This window comes from Bacillus rossius, chromosome 14 (assembly GCF_032445375.1).
Source record: "Bacillus rossius redtenbacheri isolate Brsri chromosome 14, Brsri_v3, whole genome shotgun sequence".
Lineage (NCBI taxonomy): Eukaryota > Metazoa > Arthropoda > Insecta > Phasmatodea > Bacillidae > Bacillus > Bacillus rossius.
Genome location: NC_086341.1, coordinates 10,507,317 through 10,529,047, shown reverse-complemented (window position 1 = coordinate 10,529,047; position 21,731 = coordinate 10,507,317). Strand labels below are relative to the sequence as shown.

At 44.2% G+C, this 21,731-nt stretch overlaps 1 protein-coding gene across 1 annotated transcript in view; it reads right to left on the bottom strand.

Moving 5' to 3' along the window:
- Window positions 1-21,722, bottom strand: part of LOC134539130 (regulator of chromosome condensation) — a 32,372-nt gene extending 10,650 nt beyond the window's left edge. The window contains exons 1-4 of the mRNA XM_063380878.1: window positions 21,489-21,722; window positions 17,886-18,037; window positions 2,528-2,733; window positions 1,597-1,776 (exon numbers count right to left, since the gene is read on the bottom strand). Coding sequence (XP_063236948.1) covers window positions 1,597-1,776; window positions 2,528-2,733; window positions 17,886-17,982 — 483 coding nt within the window. The 5' untranslated portion in view covers window positions 17,983-18,037; window positions 21,489-21,722. The remainder of the gene's footprint in view (window positions 1-1,596; window positions 1,777-2,527; window positions 2,734-17,885; window positions 18,038-21,488) is intronic.
- Between the last annotated feature and the right edge of the window lie 9 nt (window positions 21,723-21,731).

Below are 21,731 nucleotides of genomic sequence, written 5' to 3'. Positions count from 1 at the left end.
ATTTTTAATTGAATTATCACTATTTCGTATGTACACAAAGAAGGAGTGAAATGAAACCTGCAATTTAATTGATAAATTTACTTTTATTTGCAGTCATTGTTTCAAATATGTTTATTACTTTAACGAAGAGATTATTTTAACTTTTATAGTACATGTTTGCTATTTAACTTCTTCCAATCTGTGTTATTCTGTCAAGGCTAGGACGATGATAGGAAAAGTAGGAAACAAATGGGAGTGTTTCAAGTTCAATGTGCCTCAAAAAAGTCAAATCGATGGTTGTTCCAATCGAGTGGAAGAGAGATAGATGCGGCGTAAGCGTACAATGAGCGTAATGGAAAACAGCCTAACAGGACACTTTTTCGTGCGTGCAGCCAGCGTTCATCGATTTATTAGACGTCACGTCAAAACCTTGAAATCTACTTATGTACATACTACATTACAAGTTATACTGCTTTTTGATTTAAAACACTGAACTGTTTTAAAATTTTATTGTAACAAAAATTAATTAAAATAAATACTCAATAATCAATATTAATATAAACATGAATATAAAATAATATGATGGTTTGTTTATTCATATTTGCTAATTGTAATTATTTATTAAATAATAATGTAATACATTTTATGCTAATAAATTATACATACCGGAAATTAACTTATATCAATACACTTGAAAAAGTTTTTACACACATTTCTATCACTATTATTCATAATAAATTAATGTTTTTAATGATATGGACCAGCATCAAATATCAATTATTAAAAAATTAAATTTAAAAGCACATATATAATTTTCATTTGTATGAAGCCTTTTTTTTAATACTGTGTAAATTTCATTGCACGGTGCATGCAAATTGAAAAAATTGACTTTCATCAATTTCCCTCAATGAGCCTACAGAAGCATAACTTAAATAAATTATTGTTTCAAAAATGCCAACTTCCAACCACACCCACCCGTAATAATGTATTTTAAACTTGCAATAAAAAAAAAAAAACATGAGCAAACGTGATGACGTTCACGCAGAATACTAGACAAGAAAAAAAATTATGAGCTCATTCACTCATAAAAAAGTAAGTTAAGTATCAGGACTAATCGTCAGGGTGCCCCAGACCAATCTACAATAAAACATTCCTGATGCGAATTAACAAAATTACCTGTGAAATTTTTTAAATTAATTACGTCCAAATTTTCTGAAATAAATAAAACTAAATTCAGGCTCCACTATATCCATAACTAGGGACACCTGTATTTCACGAATACATTTCGTGTCGAGGTACTTCACAAAATACTGTAGCTTTTCTCCTGTGGTTATTGGCTGAGGTCGGTAGGAGGTGGTGTCGTCCTGCTCTTGACGGGGCCGATGAGAACGTGGTCGCCGTACTGCCGCACCCTCACAATTTGCCACGACTCTTAGAAAAAAGCCACATGTGTTTTGTGAAATACCTTGACACGAAATGAAATCGCGAAATACAGGTGTCCCTATCCATAACGAGCCTAGAACTACATAATAAAATATCGGGTGATTTCACGTCACTTCCCAGCTCTTCAAGTGGATTGACCGACTGACGACCCGGGAGAGCGAGAGCGGGACTCACCCTGAAGGAGCCCCAGGCGAACACCCGCCCGTCCTCCAGCAGCGCCGCCGAGTGGGAGTCCCCGGCCGACACCTGCACTGCCTTCGCCGGCAGGCTCACCTTGCCGGGCCGGGACTCCGAGCCCTCCTCAGCAGTGTCCCGCCCCAGCGCCCCGTCATCGTTGCAGCCCGCCGTCAACACCTGCGAATGAACCACACAGCCTTTTCCTTACCGTTTCGTGGCCAGGTGTAACGTTGAAACTAAAGCCCTCGGTCGTGGTAAAAAACGAAGGAGAATTACGTCCGCACGCCTTCCTACACAAAGAAGACCGCAAAAAAAAAAAACTTATGAATTTTTAAAAATAAAAAAAACAATAAACCCGGAGAATTAAGTTCACAATAACTTCAAAAGAAATTTTTTTTTACATCTAACCTGAAATTTGACAAAAAAAATTTATAACAAATTATTATTACTGGATTGTATGAGGAAGGCTGTAATCTGGGTCGTTACAACGTGCACTGCAGCACCACTTACACGTGCTGCCAGGTATGTAGGAACCGGGGGGGGGGGGACAGGGGGGACGTGTCCCCCTGAACTTTTTGGGTGGAAGGGACTGTCCCCCCCAACTTTCTATTCCGTGATATTTTTATTTTATAATAATATTCTGCCCAACTTTGTTTGTAATTTCTTCACTCATCAAATTTTATCTTAAGGAAACAATAATAATTTTAACATCGATGTATCCAATGGTTAGATACAAAAACTGCTTAAAAAGCGCTATTTTGCACTTTTAAAATCATAATTTTCCGGTGGAGGGACCCCCCGTCTTAGTAAGAGGGGAATCGGTTTACAATGACATCAAAATCATTATTTGTCCCCCCCCCCCCCCCCCCCAACTTTATGAACACAGCTATGCCAATGCGTGCAGCCGCGCGATGGGAACCACACCCACCTGCCCGTCCTTGTCGACGGCGACGGTGTGCATGCCGCCCGCGCACACCTGCACCACTGAGTCCAGGCCGGGGACGAGGGCCGGCCGCGAGCGCTCCGTCACGGCGTCGCCCAGCCCCAGCTGGCCCACGTCCCCCTGCCCGCAGGCCAGCACCAGCCCCGGGTCCCCCCTCCGCGGCGGGAGCTCCACGAACCACACGGCCGAGCCTGCCGGGTCGACAAGCACGTCACGCTCTGGCCACTGCACCTCCCAGGCACATGTACAAGCAGAACTATCGCAATAATAATAATAATAATGATAATAATGATGATAATAATATCAATAATAATGATGATAATAATATCAATAATAATGATAATGATGATAATAATATCAATAACAATAATGATGATGATAATAATATCAGGCTGGAATTCCTGGAAGCGCCCGTGATTCTTAGAATCCTCGGCCCTTCCTACGTCACGCCCTGGCCCTCAGGAGGGGTATATAAGGCCGGCCCTTGGGTAGTGGTGGCGGCGGGGCAGAATCATGCAGGTGAACTGGTAGAGGTAGCTACCCCAGCCCTCGCTGGGGATCCGGGCCGAGAGGCATGCATGCCTGTCAGGGCAGGGCTCTGGGGGCTTGTATAGTAGCTTTAAGTCTAGATTAAATAAAAAAATAACAAAAAAAAAAAATTAAAAAAAAAAACTGGACGAGGGCATCTCTCTGCTCGAACAATAATAGAATAGGACGACATTCATTTACTAATTTCACTTTCTATTTTTCAGGTTTAGATGACAACAGCCTGGGGGCTAGCTACAGCAATACTGGTTTAGCCTAACTTTGACCGAACTATATTGGAACGCAATAGTTCGGTCCTTAAGGCGGCCAGGTGTTTACTAATCTATGTAATTTCTTTTACCGTATCACCAACACGACCACACGATGATATGCCTGTGCGAGTGACGGCCTGAACTACCTTGTTACATGCAATAATGGGCTAACTACCCTAGCATGTTTCTGTGTTCCCAGGGGTTCGTAGGAGCGGCTTGCACAGCTTTACACTACACGCTACACCCGAATTTAACTAGGTCACTTGAAATTACAGCACACCGACAAGCCTCTATTGCATTGCACACCAACACGACACTACATCACGCCAGTTAGCCGATCTAGCTGGTGGGGAGCTTCTCTCCCCAGCCGAATTAGGTACAAGTAACTTTTCTAGCATTACTCAACATACCAGCGCACACACATGCCCGTGTGCCAAACTTATCCCACAAAACACGCGCCCCGCCCGTTCATCCAAGTGATTCTACAAAAGTGTGGGGTGCACCTGATTTACTATGCACTAAGCGAGTTATAGAAACTTCGGTTTCTGGTCTCGCACACACTAACTGCCCCGGATGGCAATATGATGGATCGGTGGAGTGTTGGGCAGAACGGTTCACTTTAATGAGCGGTTCAGAACCGGTTCGTTCTTCGAAGTGAATCGGTTCGTTGATATGGTTCTTCGGTTCATTTAATTTTTTTTTTTACTAGAATTTGAATTAACTGCGTACTTATCGCAATTACGATGTATTTGTACTATCAACTTAATTTTTATAGAAGAAAAAATTGAATTGCATAGCTAAACAATTAAAAATATTGCCATTATTGGACTGCAATTAAACAAATCTGTTGATTAAGCCCAATAATAAAAAGTATATAAGTACTAAGTAGTAATAATAAAGATGTACTAGTAACTCAATATATATTTACTAAGTATTTTTAATCGTAAAATGAAAATAAAATTGAATGCATATTTGCTCATGATGTGAGAATTATAAATTGTATGAAGAAAAATCCAATTTAGAGGCCTCTCGTGGGTACTAGAGCAGTTATTGTCACTATTAGTTGAAAATGTATCCGCAAGAGGTCAGCACGAATGGCCGCGACGAGCAATGCCATGTGAAACTAAAGAGAAAGAACCATGATAAGAAGGAACCGATAGCTTTGAAAACCACGAGCACGAGAGCCGGGCAGGTCCTTTGTGGAGGTGAGTGGACGAGTAAAGAAAGAACCGAGAGATTTGAACCACGAGAGCCGATAATTCCGTAAGAGCCGAGCAGCTCACATAAAAATATATCAATTTATTGTTAGTTAAAATTTTTTGATGCACCTGTAATTGAAATAAAGTGAGGAGATTTGTTCAGTAATCTACTTATAAACAAATAAATGCTTTTATTAAAACTGGATAAAACAAGTAATAAAAAGCTTTTTATTTTGACTAAACAATGCCAACAAGACCATCATACAAATGTTTACCCCGCGAAAGTGTCTTTCTTTATCTCTTGTGTTTTTTTTTTTTTTTTTTTGTTTTATAGTACATTTACTGAAACTCCTCCCTCGTCAGTCACGCACATAAAGATAGCTGCCAACTGTTCTTTTCTTCCCGTAAACATGAGCAAAACACATCTTTCCCACACTGTCATATCTAGCTGTGAAACAAACAACTTTGACTTAGGTGTCATGTCACTTTTCCAGTTACTGCTGTAACAATGAAACTGTACGTTTTCGTTTTGCAGACATCGCCAACCACAAGTTAGGATACGTTAACAAAACATAACAATGTTATAAAACACAAAGAAATATTTAAAATTATTACTAATTTTTTAAGTTTAATATAAATAAGTGTTGCGCTGTATTGGAAATAATTATAATTTAATACATTTTAATAATAATAGTGAACAAGTTATTGTCTGAGTAAATTGAAATACTACTTATCTCGAAGATCAATAATGTTGTTGAATGTTATCTTCCAAAAATACAGCATTTTTTTGACATTTTAAGAGAATAATATACACTCTGTACCTTAATTGTTAGAATTGGTTTAACATTTTTTATAGAAAAATCAAAATTAATTTACTTTGAAAAACTTACCTTGTTGTAAACCTACCAAGTGCAAACTCTGTATAAATAAATTTCTTGCTCCCACATCAGTAAACAAAGTAAAAATATAGGTATATATAATTTAATAATTGAGAAAATTCTACTCAGAGCATACATCAACTGTCGAAGTCAGGATTTCAGTTGTTAATTGTTGCCACGAGCACATATAAAAAAGACCCGCAAGGGCAAACTAAACAGGGGATGAGAACCTTGTTCATTAAAAAAGAGCGACGTGTTGAAGGAGTGGGGGAAGGGACGGAGGCTTTTAGTCACAATTATGTATGAGTCACGTGCACTGAGAAAGAAGGAAGAGGAAGAAGAGCCGTGATCGGTGAAAGAAGGGAGGGGAAGAAGAGACGAGACCGTTCACTTGGCCGGGAAGGGGTGGTGAGTTGTTTGGAGTGGGGATTGGTTCTCCCCTCTCCCACTCTAAAGTGCGGAAAATAACCGAAGAGCGGAGAGAACAGAGAAAGAGCCGAGAACGCGAGAAGAACCGAGAGCTATGTGAATTCCACGACGCATGGAATCGGGCAGCTTGTGAGGAAGGGAAGAAACAAAGACCAAACCATCTCTCCTTGTAGAGATCGTACCATGGATCGTACGTGTACATCGTTCGACTGAACTAGTGAACCGCGGTTCTTTTTTCAAGAACCAGTTCCCGAGCATTCCTCGAGGCGAACCGGTTCAATTGAGCGGTTCGTGAACCATTTGCCCATCTCTACCCTTGGGCCAGGAAGTCAGTCGCGCCACCGACTGCCCGAACGGGGGCAAACAAGAGCACAAGAAGTGTGCCCACTGTACCGAGCACCACTGCGCCAACTTCAAAGGGTACAGTGCCTACAAGAAGGAGACGCGGAGGCACCTTCCCCCCCAAGAGCGTAAGAAGCGGGAGCAGCAGTCCCGCCGCGACATGCGCGACAACATGCGCGCCACGGACCAGCCCCAGCCACCTCAACAGCGGGCACCACAGGGGCACCACGCCCCCCCACGACACAACCCCTGGGGCCCACCGCCGCCGTGCTTCGGCAACTATCTGGCGCAGGCCAGTGGGAGCCGATTTGCGCCCCTGCAGCAGCACTGGGAGCCCAGCCACAATGAGCTGGACTACCCAGTGCTTGTCAACAACCCGTGGCAGAGGAAGAAGGGGTTCAAGAAGAACCCCACGGGCCACAAAAATGGCCAAGGAAAGCCCCCCCGCGCCCCGCCCAGGACAGGCCCCGACAGCCTGCCCAGGACAAGCTGGCAGCCACCAAGCCAGCTCCAACACCGGCGAAGAGGACGCCAGCTCCCGCACAGCTGCAGGCCGCACCTGAGGCTGCCATGGCTGTTGACGCAGCGCCAGAGCTGCCAACTGCCCAGCCGACACCCCCCACCAGTGCACCGGCGCCGCAGCTCGCGGACATCCAGGCGGTCATCTACTCCCACGAAGCCATTCGTGGAGACGCCCGACTGCAGAGCGCCATCGGCCCTCTGTGCCAGCTTCTGGTCATCTGGCTGGACACATCCAAATCCATGGCCGACAAAATACGAGCCACCATGGATTGCGTATGTGCGCTTGCTGGCGTCATAAATGACCAGCCTTAACTCGGCCCCGAGTTGCAACACAACCCCGGCCACTAGACATAAGTTACATTCCCTCCTATTCTGGAATGCACGCGGCCTTAAAAATAAATTACCGGAACTTATTAACCACCTGGATAAACATAAAATAAAAATAGCTGCGATCAATGAAACCCATTTAAAACCGACAGACAGGCTGACAATATTAAATTATGTCATACATAGGCGCGACCGAGACGCACGAGGCGGCGGAGTAGCCCTTGCTGTACACACTAGTGTACAACACACTGCCTGCCAGCTCCCTGATTTCCAACAACTGGAGGCTATAGGAATTAATTTAAACATAAATCGGCAACAAATTAAATTAATTGCAATGTACGCCACACCAGGCAGGTCCCTCAGCGAGGCAGATCTGGATACTTTATATGGAGCGGCCCCGAGCTTCCTTGCTGTAGGCGATATAAATGCCAAACACATAGAGTGGAACTGCAGGCGCGCTACAGCGAACGGCAGACTACTCTACACTCACCAACTCAACAAAAACTACACTGTACATGCTCCCTCAGAGCCCACACATGACTCTGGTCGACTGAACGACATGCCTGATATTTTAGATATCGCCCTGAACAAACGTGTCAACACGGTATTCCAACTCGAGGTTGTACACGACATGTCACGGATCATTTCCCTGTTCATTTAATATTCGATGACGCAAATATAGACTCCAACCAGCCACGAAAAATCAGGGACTATAAAAACGCGGACTGGCAACAATTTAAAAACTACTTAACAATAAATCTACCCGACGCGGCCGAAATAACCATTGAAAACAGCGATAATTTAAATTCCGCGATATTAGAACTAACAGGAAAAATCCAGGATGGTATTAGCCAGTGCATCCCAGAAAAGGAGGTTAGGTTAGCACACGACGAGCTGCCAGAATACATCCGCAGCTTGATTTCACAAAAAAATTGACTGCGATGTGAATACACAAGGCGTCGTACTCAAGAGACGAAACGCCGAATAAACGAACTACAAACAATCATTTCAGACGAAATCTCGCTCTGGCGAGGCAGCCAGTGGGAAACTAAAATCGCGCGACTCGACACTCAGGACGGAAGTGCCTGGACAATGACGAAGCGGATTTTAAATAAATCGGACAAAATCCCACCCCTTGAAACAAACAATGGCGTAGTTTTTCAGCCCCATGATAAGGCACAAGCTTTCGTCGACACACTGGAAGCAGCATTCCAGCCCAACATGCAGCCCTGCGATAGGATATTCACGGAGCAAATTTACCGCGAACTCCGTGTTAAATTGCAACTGCCCACAACCTCTGAGCCATTACTTACACAGGCGCAAGAAATAAAGTGCGCGATCAAAAAAATGAAGCCGCGAAAAGCTCCCGGGAATGACGGCATACAGGCTGTTGTTCTCAAACAACTCCCGAACGAAACACTCGAATATCTAGCTGAGTGCATAAATGCAATGTTCCGGTTAAATATTTTTCCCTCACAGTGGAAAGAAGCTAGAGTTATAGTCTTCCACAAGCCAGGTAAAAATAAAACACTGCCACAGAATTACAGACCTATCAGTCTGCTAAGTACTGTGTCTAAAGTCGTGGAGAGTATTATACTACACAGACTTAATGTCCACATTCACTAGAATAACATACTGCCGAATGAACAGTTCGGCTTTCGCAGTACACACTCGACAGTACATCAGCTCGTGCGCCTGACTGAAGAAATCACAAGCGCATTTAACGTACAGGATTACGTAGTCGCTACGTTTATAGATGTAGAGAAAGCCTTCGACAGAGTATTCCATGCGGGGCTAATCTACAAACTCTACCAAACAGGATTTCCAGACTGTTATATTAAACTAGTCGCGTCCTATTTAGCAGACAGAACCTTTAGAGTATCTACTGAAGGAGCTCTATCAGACATAAAACAAATAAGAGCAGGTGTACCGCAGGGAAGCATCTTAGGCCCTGTACTCTTTTATATATATGTCAGTGACATGCCACATCCCGCACACCGACTAGTAAAGCTGGGCTGTTATGCAGATGACACAGTGCTGTATAGCAGGTCCCACAACCTCCGGCTAGCTACCAACAGACTGCAAGTCGCGCTCACTGAGTTCGAACAATGGTGCACGACTTGGCGTATAAAAGTAAATACAACGAAATCAGAGATTATTGTATTTACTCGTAAAAATCTCCCGCCTGTAGAACACAGGCCGCAAATACGTTTGTTTGACGAACAAATACCGCATAAGGATGTAGTGAAATATCTAGGTGTTCACATGGATAGGAAACTACTCTGGCGCAATCACATTGACACTAGGCGAGCGCAAGCGCAGGCTAGGATCAGTGCACTCTACCCAGTAATGAGTAGACGATACGGCAGCAAGGTTAAAACCGGCCTACTGCTGTACAATGCTCTAATACGCCCAATAATTACGTATGCAGCCCCAGTCTGGGCAACAGCTGCCCCCACACACCTAATAAAACTGCAGCGGATTCAGAATAGGTGCATTCGAATCGCCACAGACGCCCCACGATACTGCCCTGTAGAAGCATTGCATTGTGAAACCGAGTCGGAGACTTTGCAAGACTTTTACACTCGTACAACACAAACTTTTTACGATAAATGCGTAAATAGTTTAAATCCGCATATTTCCTCACTCGGAAATTATGATCCCGACGAAACACAAAAATACAAACGCCCGAAATCCATCCTGGCGCACCGACCACCGTAGTGGCCCGTGATTGGCTGGAAGCTCCGGCCAATCACAGCGCACCTGCGCTCGGCCGAGGCCCGACCCCGGCAGTGCGGTTGCGGACTGGCGAGAAAATTCTGCTTAAGAATCGCGCAGTTTTTACACTCGTATTTCTGGCAGCTCCAGACTTAGTATTAAGTATTTTATTTTTTAAGACATAACTTTAAGTCCTAATATTAGCATTAAGTAATAGAATTCTGAACATGTTCCTGACCACGTCCTGCAGTGCAAATACGCAACATTGGACTAGCCAATGATTGACATGCTCAGGCTGGCAGCACATTGTGACAGAATTAAATCCTCCCGCACCACCCAGACATACCAGCGATTTGGCCCAGCGGGGCTCTAATGAATTTTTGGCCCAGCGGGGCTCTAATTAATTTTTGGCCCAGCGGGGCTCTAATTAATTTTTGGCCCAGCGGGGCTCTAATAAATACACCAACACGCAAATTCCCCATTATTATAGGAATGTTTATTTCTTATTTATTAAGTGAGCAGACTCACTATCGATGAATAGGTGTCCGACCATGTGCCTGACCACGTCCTGCGGTGCAAATAATCAACATTGGACTAGCCAATGATTGACGTGCCCAGGCTGGCAGCACAATGTGTCGGGTATACATGGCTGTGGTAACTGGAGCAACCTGGGTGCTGCGGCCATATAACTTATAGTTGTAAGATGTACCTTTTCTTTTCTTTCAGCTCACCTGGCTGGCTGGCAGCCTGGCGGGAAACGACGAAAGTCGCCCCCTAAAAACCAGTCATGCCCAAACCCCCAAATGCGGACAAAAATGTCCAAGTGCCCGCCCTTGCTTAGTAGATATTTTCTACTCTTCCAACTCTTCTTCCTGAGCCATCCTTCTATTCCCGTAGCCAACCCGCATGAAAATAATGCATGAAATTTTGCATCCCGCATGTAAGTGCCCAAGGTTTTCCTTGTGTCTATGCAGGTTTTACCTGGGCCCAACTTATCTAGTTTTAGTCTAGAATAGTCAGTGAGGGGAGTTAGTCATGGCGCCAATCGCTGCCATGGCTGGCCAATCCCCCTCCTAGCACACGATGCATGCACCCTCTCCCGCATGGCTAACCCCTGCATGATTAGAGCGTATAGGCTTCGGCCTGAGACGCACTTAGAGTCTGTCCCTAATCCAGACCCCTCCCAAACACACTTAGTTTTAATTTAGGTTAGGAAAAATTAAAAAAATCAAAAAAAAAAATCAGGAAGTCAGTCGGTGCCCTCGGGGCACCACTGGCTGCCGAGCCTCGCTCACCGCGCCATCAACCGCTCACCGCGCCTTCACCGGCAGCCGAGCCTGCCAGCCAAGAGCCGAAGACCGACAACCGAGTCCGCGAGTTAGTGTGTATCGGGAGGCTGTCGGTACCAACCGCGAGTGTGCGAAATAAAACTCGTACCGCTGTGCTGTTACATTTATGACTATTTCACGCACAGAAAGTAAACAAACTATTTATTTACTAACATTTTATTATATTTATCGTTGTTTGTTTATATTTTTCCGTTTGAACGATTTATTTTGTGTAATTTAACGTGTGTCGGAATCTTTGATATAATTCAAGCTGACAATTAAGCAGCATTTGACTAGACCCCTCTAGGGCCTTATTGGTTTTAACGGTGATTTAAGCTTTTGACACTGATTTTATTTAAAAGAGTGTTTATTGTTGAAAAATAACATTTTAAATTTGTGACGTTTTGACACTTTAAGACGTTTTGGGTGAAGTCGGATTTTATTATAAAGTGTTAATTTACGTTAACGGTGTTTTTGTTCCGGCCAATGGGAGGCCGAGTTGCAATAATGAAGAGTTTGGAACTAAAATTAAGAATAGAGAGTTATAAAATTGTGGCGTCACAGTGAAAATCGCCGGGGTTCGGATCCCTTAATAATCTGATAAGCGACGAAGCTATTTAGGTCATCCAAGAAAAAGGATGTTTCTAAACGACGTTTACATTAATTATATGTAATTATCATAGGGCGCATCAGAACTGATGTGATCTTAGGAGTGAAAATACGTGAGTAACATCTGACTCGATTTCCTCCATCGCAAATGACCGTGCCTACGAACCAAAAATAGTCATATCTGTTTCCCTACAAATGTAAAACATTTAATTAATACGTGAAATTACGTCAATATATTAAAGGCAGACGTGTTTTAATTAATTTTACTCTGAATACACAATCTAATTCCTATACCCAGAGGTTAACCGGGATAGGATCTCACGGTGTTTTGCCGACACATATAATGAACTACGCCGCGGTACATTTTAATTGAAATGAACTTTGAAAGTATTTATTCATTTTTCGCCGCACCTAAACTGAAAACGACGAACTTCACAAACGGGATATAACGGACTTTTGTATATGTATTCATGTGTGCAACCTAATTCCTGAGCATGGTAAAACACATATTTAGTTGCCATATGTCAAGTCATTAATTTGAATATTTATTGTTTTATTAAATACGACCTAAAAAATCACGTTTGTACTTCGTTGTCTGTTTTATGTATGGTAAAATATCCCAATTCTCCTTGTTTCGACAGTCTAACTATTTGTCCTGAAACTTTTACAAATTTTCTCTTATGTGTATTGTACTATTTATTCTTTAGAAACACCTGATACTATACACATAAGAGTGGCGCCCATAATTATAATAATACAGACATTTCAGTGGAGCGACCAATCAGCTGATCGATATAGAGCTAGGTGCAGAACTATACTGTGGCATAGAGCCAGCTGCAGAGATACCAAAAAAACAACATAACACAATAGGTAATATTATTATGTTTATATATATATATATTTATTCATCTGTTTTGTTTTTGCACACCTCGCACACCTGAGTGAGGTATACTACACTGTATACACTATTTTCTGTATTTACACCGCATATCGGAGAGTGTTCTTTCGGGGTAAGGGCGAACCTCGGGGACCTACCCAACCAGCCAGCCAGCCGCCCGTCAGCCAGCCAGCCAGCCAGCCAGCCAGCCGCCCGACTGCCAGCCAGTCCGCCAGCCTGCCAGCCAGCCAACCGCCCGCCTGCCAGTCAGCCAACCGCCCGCACTCCAGCCAGCCAACCGCCCGCCTGCCAGCCAGCCAGCAAGCAGGTCAGCCCTACTACCGGGAGACCGCAGAGCAAAACCAGCCGCAGCCCGTAGTTAGGCATCAGAGAGGGACACTGGGAGCCACTTTCAGGGCATCCCAAGGTGGGGGAGAATCCTACCTACCCCTCTTAGGAACCTCCAGCCAGAAGTTACTCGCGCCAGTCAGGCCGCTCCCTTCCTATTCAGGCAGCACAGTAAATATTGGACGCAGGGAGGGGACTCGCTCCAGCAGGAAGCAACCCTCACCTCGCGACAATTAGTGGCGCCCAACGTGGGGCCACTCCCTTCTCACTCAGGCAGCAAACTAAAGATTGAAGCTTAAGGCCATTCTGGAAGAGCCAGAGAAGAGCCACGCGACAATTAGTGGCGCCCAACGTGGGGCCACTCCCTTCTCACTCAGGCAGCGAACTAAAAGATTGACGCTTAAGGCCATTCTGGAAGAGCCAGAGAAGAGCCACGCGACAATTAGTGGCGCCCAACGTGGGGCCACTCCCTTCTCACCCAGGCAGGAAAATAAGGATTGACGCTTAAGGCCATTCTGGAAGAGCCAGAGAAGAGCCAACACGCGACAATTAGTGGCGCCCAACGTGGGGCCACTCCCTTCTCACTCAGGCAGCAAACTAAAGATTGACGCTTAAGGCCATTCTGGAAGAGCCAGAGAAGAGCCACGCAATAATTAGTGGCACCCAACGTGGGGCCACTCCCTTCTCACTCAGGCAGCAAACTAAAGATTGACGATTAAGGCCATTCTGGAAGAGCCAGAGAAGAGCCACGCGACAATTAGTGGCGCCCAACGTGGGGCCAACTAGAGGACACGTCAGTAGACGGCCACCCACTACTGCCCCCTGAGATCACAGTAGAGCGGCACCAACAGTTCTGAGACTGTCACAAAACTCAATGGCGCCCAGAAAACTCAGTCAGCCATAATGGCTACAACAGGATCCCGACGGAAGCCAAATTCCCATCTCACCTGCAGAGGAAGAAGACAAGGGAGTTTTGAGGGGTTTCGAACCACTGCACCATGCAGAACCGAAAGTAACAACCCACCCAGAGGACTAGCCCCTCCCTCAGAAGCTCCGAGTCGACCTAGTGGAAGACCCAGTCAGTGAACTCAACCTCAGAGTCACCAGTACCCGTGAGCCAACAACCACCCAAATGCCGTTCAGCCCGGCAACCTCGGCCTGTCCACCAAGTATCCAGCACAGGCAGGCAAGATCGTCGGAACCCGTGGCCAACCCAGGCCGACCGATCGGCTAAGGACCTCCCAGCCCTGACCAGCCCTGCAGCCAAGGAGAAGGTTGGGGAGCAGTCGCCTCCCCCAACCAGGTCTGCAGGAGGCTCGGGCTACAGCACACCCCAGTCGGCCGGACCATTAGACACACTGGACCAGCCACCCCAGGGGAACCACCAGGCAGGCCTACCTACCGAGGCATCAAGCCCAGTTCTGACAAGGACTGCCACCACCATCCCAGCATGGTTACACGGCCACCCGAATGCCGTTCGTCCCGGAGACCTCGACCTGCCCATCACCAGGAACCTAGAAAGGGCAGGCAAGGTCGCCGGAACCCGAGGAGATCCCCTCCCAGGCTGACCAGTCAGCTAAGGACCTCCTGAACCTGTCCGGCCCAGCAGCCAAGGAGAAGGCTGTGGAGCAGATGATTCCACCAGCCAGGACTGCGGACCACCAGGACAACAACACACCTCTCCCGGGTATGCCAGTACAAACCCTGGACCAGTTACCCCAACTAAAAACCCCGAACCAGCAGTCTACCCAGAGGACTGACCCAGAGCCAGCGGAAGCTGTCACCGACATTCCAGGTTGGCGCCAGCCCGCCAGAACCCAGCCGCTGTCCCCAAGACGAGAGCAGCCGTGGCGGTCATGCAGAGCAGCCGTCGAGAGCCGACCCAGGAGGTACCGGGTGGGCAAACCCAGCATCAATCAGTGAGTGTGTGATTGTGCGCGGATGGCCATTTGTAATAAAGGGGTGAGGTCGTTAACCTCATCACCTCAGGGGCTTCGATAAGCCACCTGCCCACTCCTGCGTGCGGGTGCAGGATCAACGAAAAAAATAATAAGCCTCAAGACCGTTAAAGACAATTACGATAGACATTTTCAGAACTGTGCAATGTATAGCAGTAAGAGCGAAACAAGAGTTCCATTCTAAGAAATGTACCTATGTGGAAATTGTAAATGTGTAAAGCCGACAGCCGTCCCCAGAGAAAGAGAGTGTGCCTCAATCTTAACATATGTTATAGCCCAGTAATCATAAGGTATTTATGTAAATAGATAGGAACCAACCCGAGATTAAGATGTTTGTAAACTTGGCAGGGCACACCATGTTTCCAAGGACACTAACAATAATGATGGTGTAGCCTGGGCTCTGGTTCCTTAGCATGTAAAATAAGGCCTCATCCAGTTGTCAGAGATATTTGCAAAGAGTTCAAACTAGGCTGCAAGTCTTAGATTTGAGCCCCCTAGTCACATCGGAAAGCAGAGTTTGTTTCATCCCCCCTATCACCAGTCAGGTAGGAGGGACATGTATCATTTCACCATCATTCACGCCCAACCTGAGGGTCATCCCTGCCTTACCCGTATCCCCACCTCCCAGAAGACGGAGCACCGTGGAAGGCATCATCCCCAAGACGGAAGGAAGGATGGAGGAACCACCCCGAAGATCAGGCCGCACACGTGGAAAGTGGCTGCCGCCTTTTCAAGGAGAGGGGGTTTGACGTGCGACGTGCCGCGCACGTCTATAATCACGAAGCCGTCAGCCCCTTCCTTCCTAAACACGTGTGCACGCCACCGCCACTGACGGCCGCGACAGCTGTCACCGTCCGGCCACCACCGCGTCGCCCGTTGCCAAGGCGACCGCGCCGCGTCTGGGTTGCCATGGTAACCAGGCAAGTGAGCGCGCACACTCCTACCGGCCGCCACCCCTCGCCTACCCCTCTCTCGCCAGGCCGAGCGGGTGCACGCGCAGCCTCCTCTCGCCTTACCCTCACCATCCAAGCCGAGGTCCGTCCAAGTCACGTAGGCCGGCTGGAATTCCTGGAAGCGCCCGTGATTCTTGGAACCCTCGGCCCTTCCTACGTCACGCCCTGGCCCTCAGGAGGGGTATATAAGGCCGGCCCTTGGGCCAGGAAGAGTCGGTGCCCTCGAAGCACCACTGGCTGCCGAGCCTCACTCACCGCGCCATCAACCGCTCACCGCGCCTTCACCGGCAGCTGAGCCTGCCAGCCAAGAGCAGAAGACCGACAACCGAGTCCGCGAGTTAGTGTGTATCGGGAGGCTGTCGGTACCAACCGCGAGTGTGCGAAATAAACTCGTGCCGCATATCTGAGAGTGTCCTTTCGGGGTGAGGGAGCTCCACGGGGACCTATCCAACCAGCCAACCAGCCAGCCAGTCCGCCAGCCAGCCAGCCAGTCCGTCAGCCAGCCAGTCCGCCAGCCAGTCCGTCCGCCTGCCAGCCAGCCAGCCAGCCAGTCCGTCCGCCTGCCAGCCAGCCAGCCAGCCAGCCAGCCAGCCAGCCAGCCAGCCAGCCAGCCAGCCAGCCAGCCAGCCAACCGCCCACCTGCCAGCCAGCCAACCGCCCACCTGCCAGCCAGCCAGCAAGCAGGTCAGCCCTACTACTGGGAGACCGCAGAGCAAAACCAGCCGCAGCCCGTAAGTAGGCATCAGAGAGGGACACTGGGAGCCACTTTCAGGGCATCCCAAGGTAGGGGAGAATCCTACCTACCCCTCTTAGGAACCTCCAGCCAGAAGTTACTCGCGCCAGTCAGGCCGCTCCCTTCCTATTCAGGCAGCACAGTAAATATTGGACGCAGGGAGGGGACTCGCTCCAGCAGGAAGCAACCCTCACCTCGCGACAATTAGTGGCGCCCAACGTGGGGCCACTCCCTTCTCACTCAGGCAGCGAACTAAAAGATTGACGCTTAAGGCTATTCTGAAAGAGCCAGAGAAGAGCCACGCGACAAAAGTTTTAAAATATATACCATACGTTGAGTATAACCAAAAATTAAAAATATAATTTTTTTTTTACAAAAAAAAATTGAACTGGCTTTGAAGGCCTGGAGTAGATTATTCATATACTTAATTCCAGTTTTTTTTGTTTATGATTTGGTCATGGGGGAAAAGGAAGAGGGGGGGATGCTACTACCCACATTGTCCTTCCCACTTAACAAAACTTACCTGACTTCTCCCTCGCTTTACCGGACAAATACTTTCAGATTCTCACTTTTTTTTTAAAAACTTATATACAAATGTAACAATTTTCTGAGAGAAAGAAAGAAACTCACTCCAGCCCACCACTACAACCTGATGGTAAATTCTGTCTCCACTTTATTTCAAACATAACCTTGCTCATGCCGCTTTAATAGTGTAATCTTAGCTTCAAAAAGTAGGGCATACAAGTTGAGCGGTCAGATCACTTGCATCCCACTACGGCCATCCGGGTTTGTTTCTCAGAGCGGTGTCACATCACGATTTTTTGTAAGTGAAAAAACATGGTGGTTGTTTCTGGGTATTCCTGTTTTCCCCATCTATTATTTTGTCAATGCTAATTTCTGATTCCATCACCCCATCCACTCTGTGTCAGCACCAATGAAGAAACAGAAATGTGAATTTTTTTTATGCAAGAAAGATTTTTGAATCAAAATAAACAAATATTTGTGACTTCACACAAAACAAGAAAAAAACAAAATGAAATGTAAGATTATTTGGACTCTGTGGTCATGGTCATTGAGAATTTTTCGTGGAGTTTTTTTTTAACAACTTAAATGAGCCAGAACAAAACACTTTTTTTAATTTAACATATCCAACTGCACTAGGGAAGGTAAAAACCCACATTTATTTAGATTTACTGAATGAAGGGCTATGCACATCACCTGTTGAGACATCAGCGTAATGTACACGTTAACACAAAGTCTACAGTTTTACACAGTTCAATTAATGTATGCCACAAACTGCGAGTGAAAAAAAAAATCCTTCTTACCCTCTGCCCTCTTTGTCTTCTTCACCGGGCTGCCCGGTTCTATGGCCGCCACGGAATTCCGTTTCTTGGTCGTGAACACCCGTTTTCTGATTGGCATCTTACCAGATTGTTTGTTGAGTATCAAGATATCCTTTCTTTCTTTCTTTTAACTTCTGAAAAAAAAGGTTCACTACTAATTAAAAAAAAAAAAATTTATTTATGAAAAACATGTAAGTAACCATTTCATATTCTCCATATTGATCACCATATTCACCATTCCGCTACACACCAAAACCAAATTTGCAATAAACTCATCATTTGAACACATTAGAACCCAGGGCCACGGTGGTGCAGAGGTTGCAAACTTATTACATCACCAAGATGGCACTACTTATGTCATTACCACCTGTACATTCTTACAGAACAAAAGAGGAAACACTGGGGTTTTGGGCGGGGAATTATAAACACACTAATTTTCACATATTAAATTTTTTAATGCTATATTTTTCCAATATCATAAACTAGACTATAATTCCCCCACTTTTCTCTATTTTGTGAAACCAATATATTTTAATAAATGAAATTATGTCTGTAGACGTTACAAATTATGGTGGTATCGGGAAAATTAACAGTCTAACCTATTTATTACAAATATTCATTATATATATATATATATATATATATATATATATATATATATATATATATATATATATATATATATATATATATATATATATATATATATTGAAAAATAAAAAAAGTGGGAAAAGTAGTAAATTATAAGGAATAAAATACTGGTATCGCGAAATAGAGTTGACTGGGCGGGACTGTATTTTAGTTCAAGATACCGAGAAAGATTACCTCGGAATGTCCCAACTTGCAACCAATTAAATACTGGTATAGCAAAATAGACTAGACCAGGTGGGACTGTAGTCTACTTCAAGATATCATGAAAATCCTGAATTTCAAAATTGAAATACCATATCAAATCCAAACTAGACTAATAAGAATTTTTGTCTTCAATGTGATACCCATAACTTAAAATATACAAAAATGAAATACGTGAAAAATACTGCATCTACCCCAGTTTTTCCCCCAGCTTATCCCATCAGACTGTAGCTATAGTAATATCATAACCAACCTCTACTGCGAGATACACTGTTCCATCCAGACTATATTAAAGTATTTATAATGTGTTTGACCTAAACTAATCAACCATCACTTCGTTTTCATTACTTGAACAAGTAATAACATAACGCATAACCTATTAAATTTTACATTTGACGAAACCCTTACATCAACACCTTCATTCAAAGTACAAGCTTAATTCTCCCAAGCTCATTATTGTGCACATCCAACTCATCTCTTATCGGAAGTAGTTTCACCTCTAATTTTTTCTCTTCAACCTATCCCAACATAGTTTACCTATTAACAATTTACATGTATTTTTTTTGCAGACATTCCCAATATTTTCCATAACCTTTCATTATTAAAACAAAGAATATCACATATCACATGCTGTCGGTAACTTCAATTACTGCCACAAAGCAAGGAAGAGGAGTAATTTTCCCTAATTGCGAACAGGCAAAAAAATTTTTTTGTGAGCAATACTTTCAGTAATTGCCAGTGATGTTTAACATCTACTCTTGGTAACAAGCTAACTAATGTGTTCTCATATTCCAATTAAACTATTAATACGAAGCTAACCACTTCCCAAACAAAGAAACAACCACACATCAACATTGTCAACTCCATTGCTACCAAAAAGAAATCAAATTTGATTCCAACCTCATAGACCTACTCCCATGAAGTCATTATTTAACCTATTTTTTTTACATGTAAAATGCTCTGACATTTGCCGGTATGGCCACCTAAAAAGGTCCTACCTAAGCTAATAAAGAAAAACACAAATTTACATCATCTACTTTTTGACTGTTTTTACATGTGAAGCTCTTGAAACATGGGAAAGCTGCAACACAGAATTATTATAAATAAAACAAGGAAATCGATAAATCAATTCCAATCAACTATTGTCTAAATATTACTGTATTTAAGTGGCATACCTAACCCAACCTATCATTAAAATAGTTAACTATTGGTAAACTACTTGAAGTATCACAAATCCTCTAATGAGATAATTAAAAACATGTTACAAATAAAAAAGTTTAGGATTTTTTTTTTTTCATAAAAGTGGCTCTCATGAAGAATTTCCTGACGAATAACATAGGCGAGGAAAGGAAAAGCAGGCTGAGGGTGTTTGCAGTAGTGATGGGCAGAACGGGTCTTTTGACCGAATCGGTTCTTTTGGATCACTTCCGTGAAATGATTCGTTCATCTCGTTCATTTCGTTCTTTTCTGTGTATGGGATCTGGCTCTTTTATCAGGTGTCGTAACTCGTTCATCCTTTGGAGTATTATCTATGTATTTTTGTATTTGAACATTGCTTTTCGTAGCCAGTGAATCACAGTTGCGTATATGAAACAAGCTTATTTATATTTTATTACTTTTAAAGTTACAAATATTAATATACAGGCTATTTACACTCTAGTGACAGTAAAGTGTTTACATGTAGACCAACACATTTAGAGAAAAAAAAAAAAATTTAATACTACTACTGCGATTCAGTACCATATGAAGAGAGACAAATGAAGTACATTAATTAACCCAAAAATGGTAAGTGTGAACGTTTGTAGTTACTTTCCCTGTTATTTTTAATTCATACGGTTTTTATTAGTTTTTTATTTCCAAATTTGTGTATGTGAATGTGAAAAAGCAATTTTAAACCACTACTTAACAGTTGACATTTACAGGTATAGATACTTTTCATGTTACCCTATTTTATTTGATCAGTTATCGTTTGCTCTTGTGAACATGTGCACACTGTGATTACTAATTCTTCAGAATCCTGACGTCATGAATCATTTCACGAACGAATCAGACCGGGCGCGTGGCCGGTTCTCTCATCTCGTTCTCTCCGCGTTTTCGTTCTTCCGAATCTTTCAAGGTACCGGCTCTCTAAGAGCCGGTTCTTTACATCGCGAACGAATCGCAAGATTTCGTTCTCTCAAAGATTCGTTCTTTTTGAATGAATCGTTCATGAACGACCGATCACTAGTTCGCAGGTTACTTGAGTAATGTATGACACCTTGGGGGAAGGTGGGGGCACCAGCAAGGTGACCTGTACAAGTTGGAAGAGGTGGTCGTTGGCAAACTGTATGTGGAGATAGTTGCAAACAAGACAAAAGTGATTAGGTTTATGAGAAAAAGGGAGGTATTAAAGTAAGGGGCTGGAGATACGGGATGGAAGCAGGGTATAAATAGCCAAGGGTGACGCTGCAAACCAAACCTAGGATGAGACTAACTTGACCATTTTGTGCCCAGAGCCGAGACACTACACATTTACCATGAAGGATGCGAAGGGTGTGGAGAAGAGAAAGGACGAAAAATTCGTTTCTTTGTAAGGACAGGGCGAGAATGGCATGGGCTTGTGGAAGTGAAGTGGGGTTAAGGTTAATTAGAGGGAACGTGAAGTTGGAAGGGGGGCTCATGGCTACCGATTGGAAGTACATTTGCAGGTTGAAAATGAAATTTAAAAAAATAAAATTCTTTCATCAAACTTACCTGCAACACGGCATTCGACACCAGTGTTTATCTTTAAAAAGAAAAAAAAAATTCGAATTTTCAACGAGTAGCTTCAGACACCCATATTTAAAACTAGCCACTAACAAAAACCAATCATATTTCTAAATAAAATTAAAACTGCTAAGTTTAATACGAAAATATAAATATTAACCCATTAATTGAACACATGTATCGTTACGAAAATTGATAATTGAAATATGCTACCAACGTACGTCTTCGTTG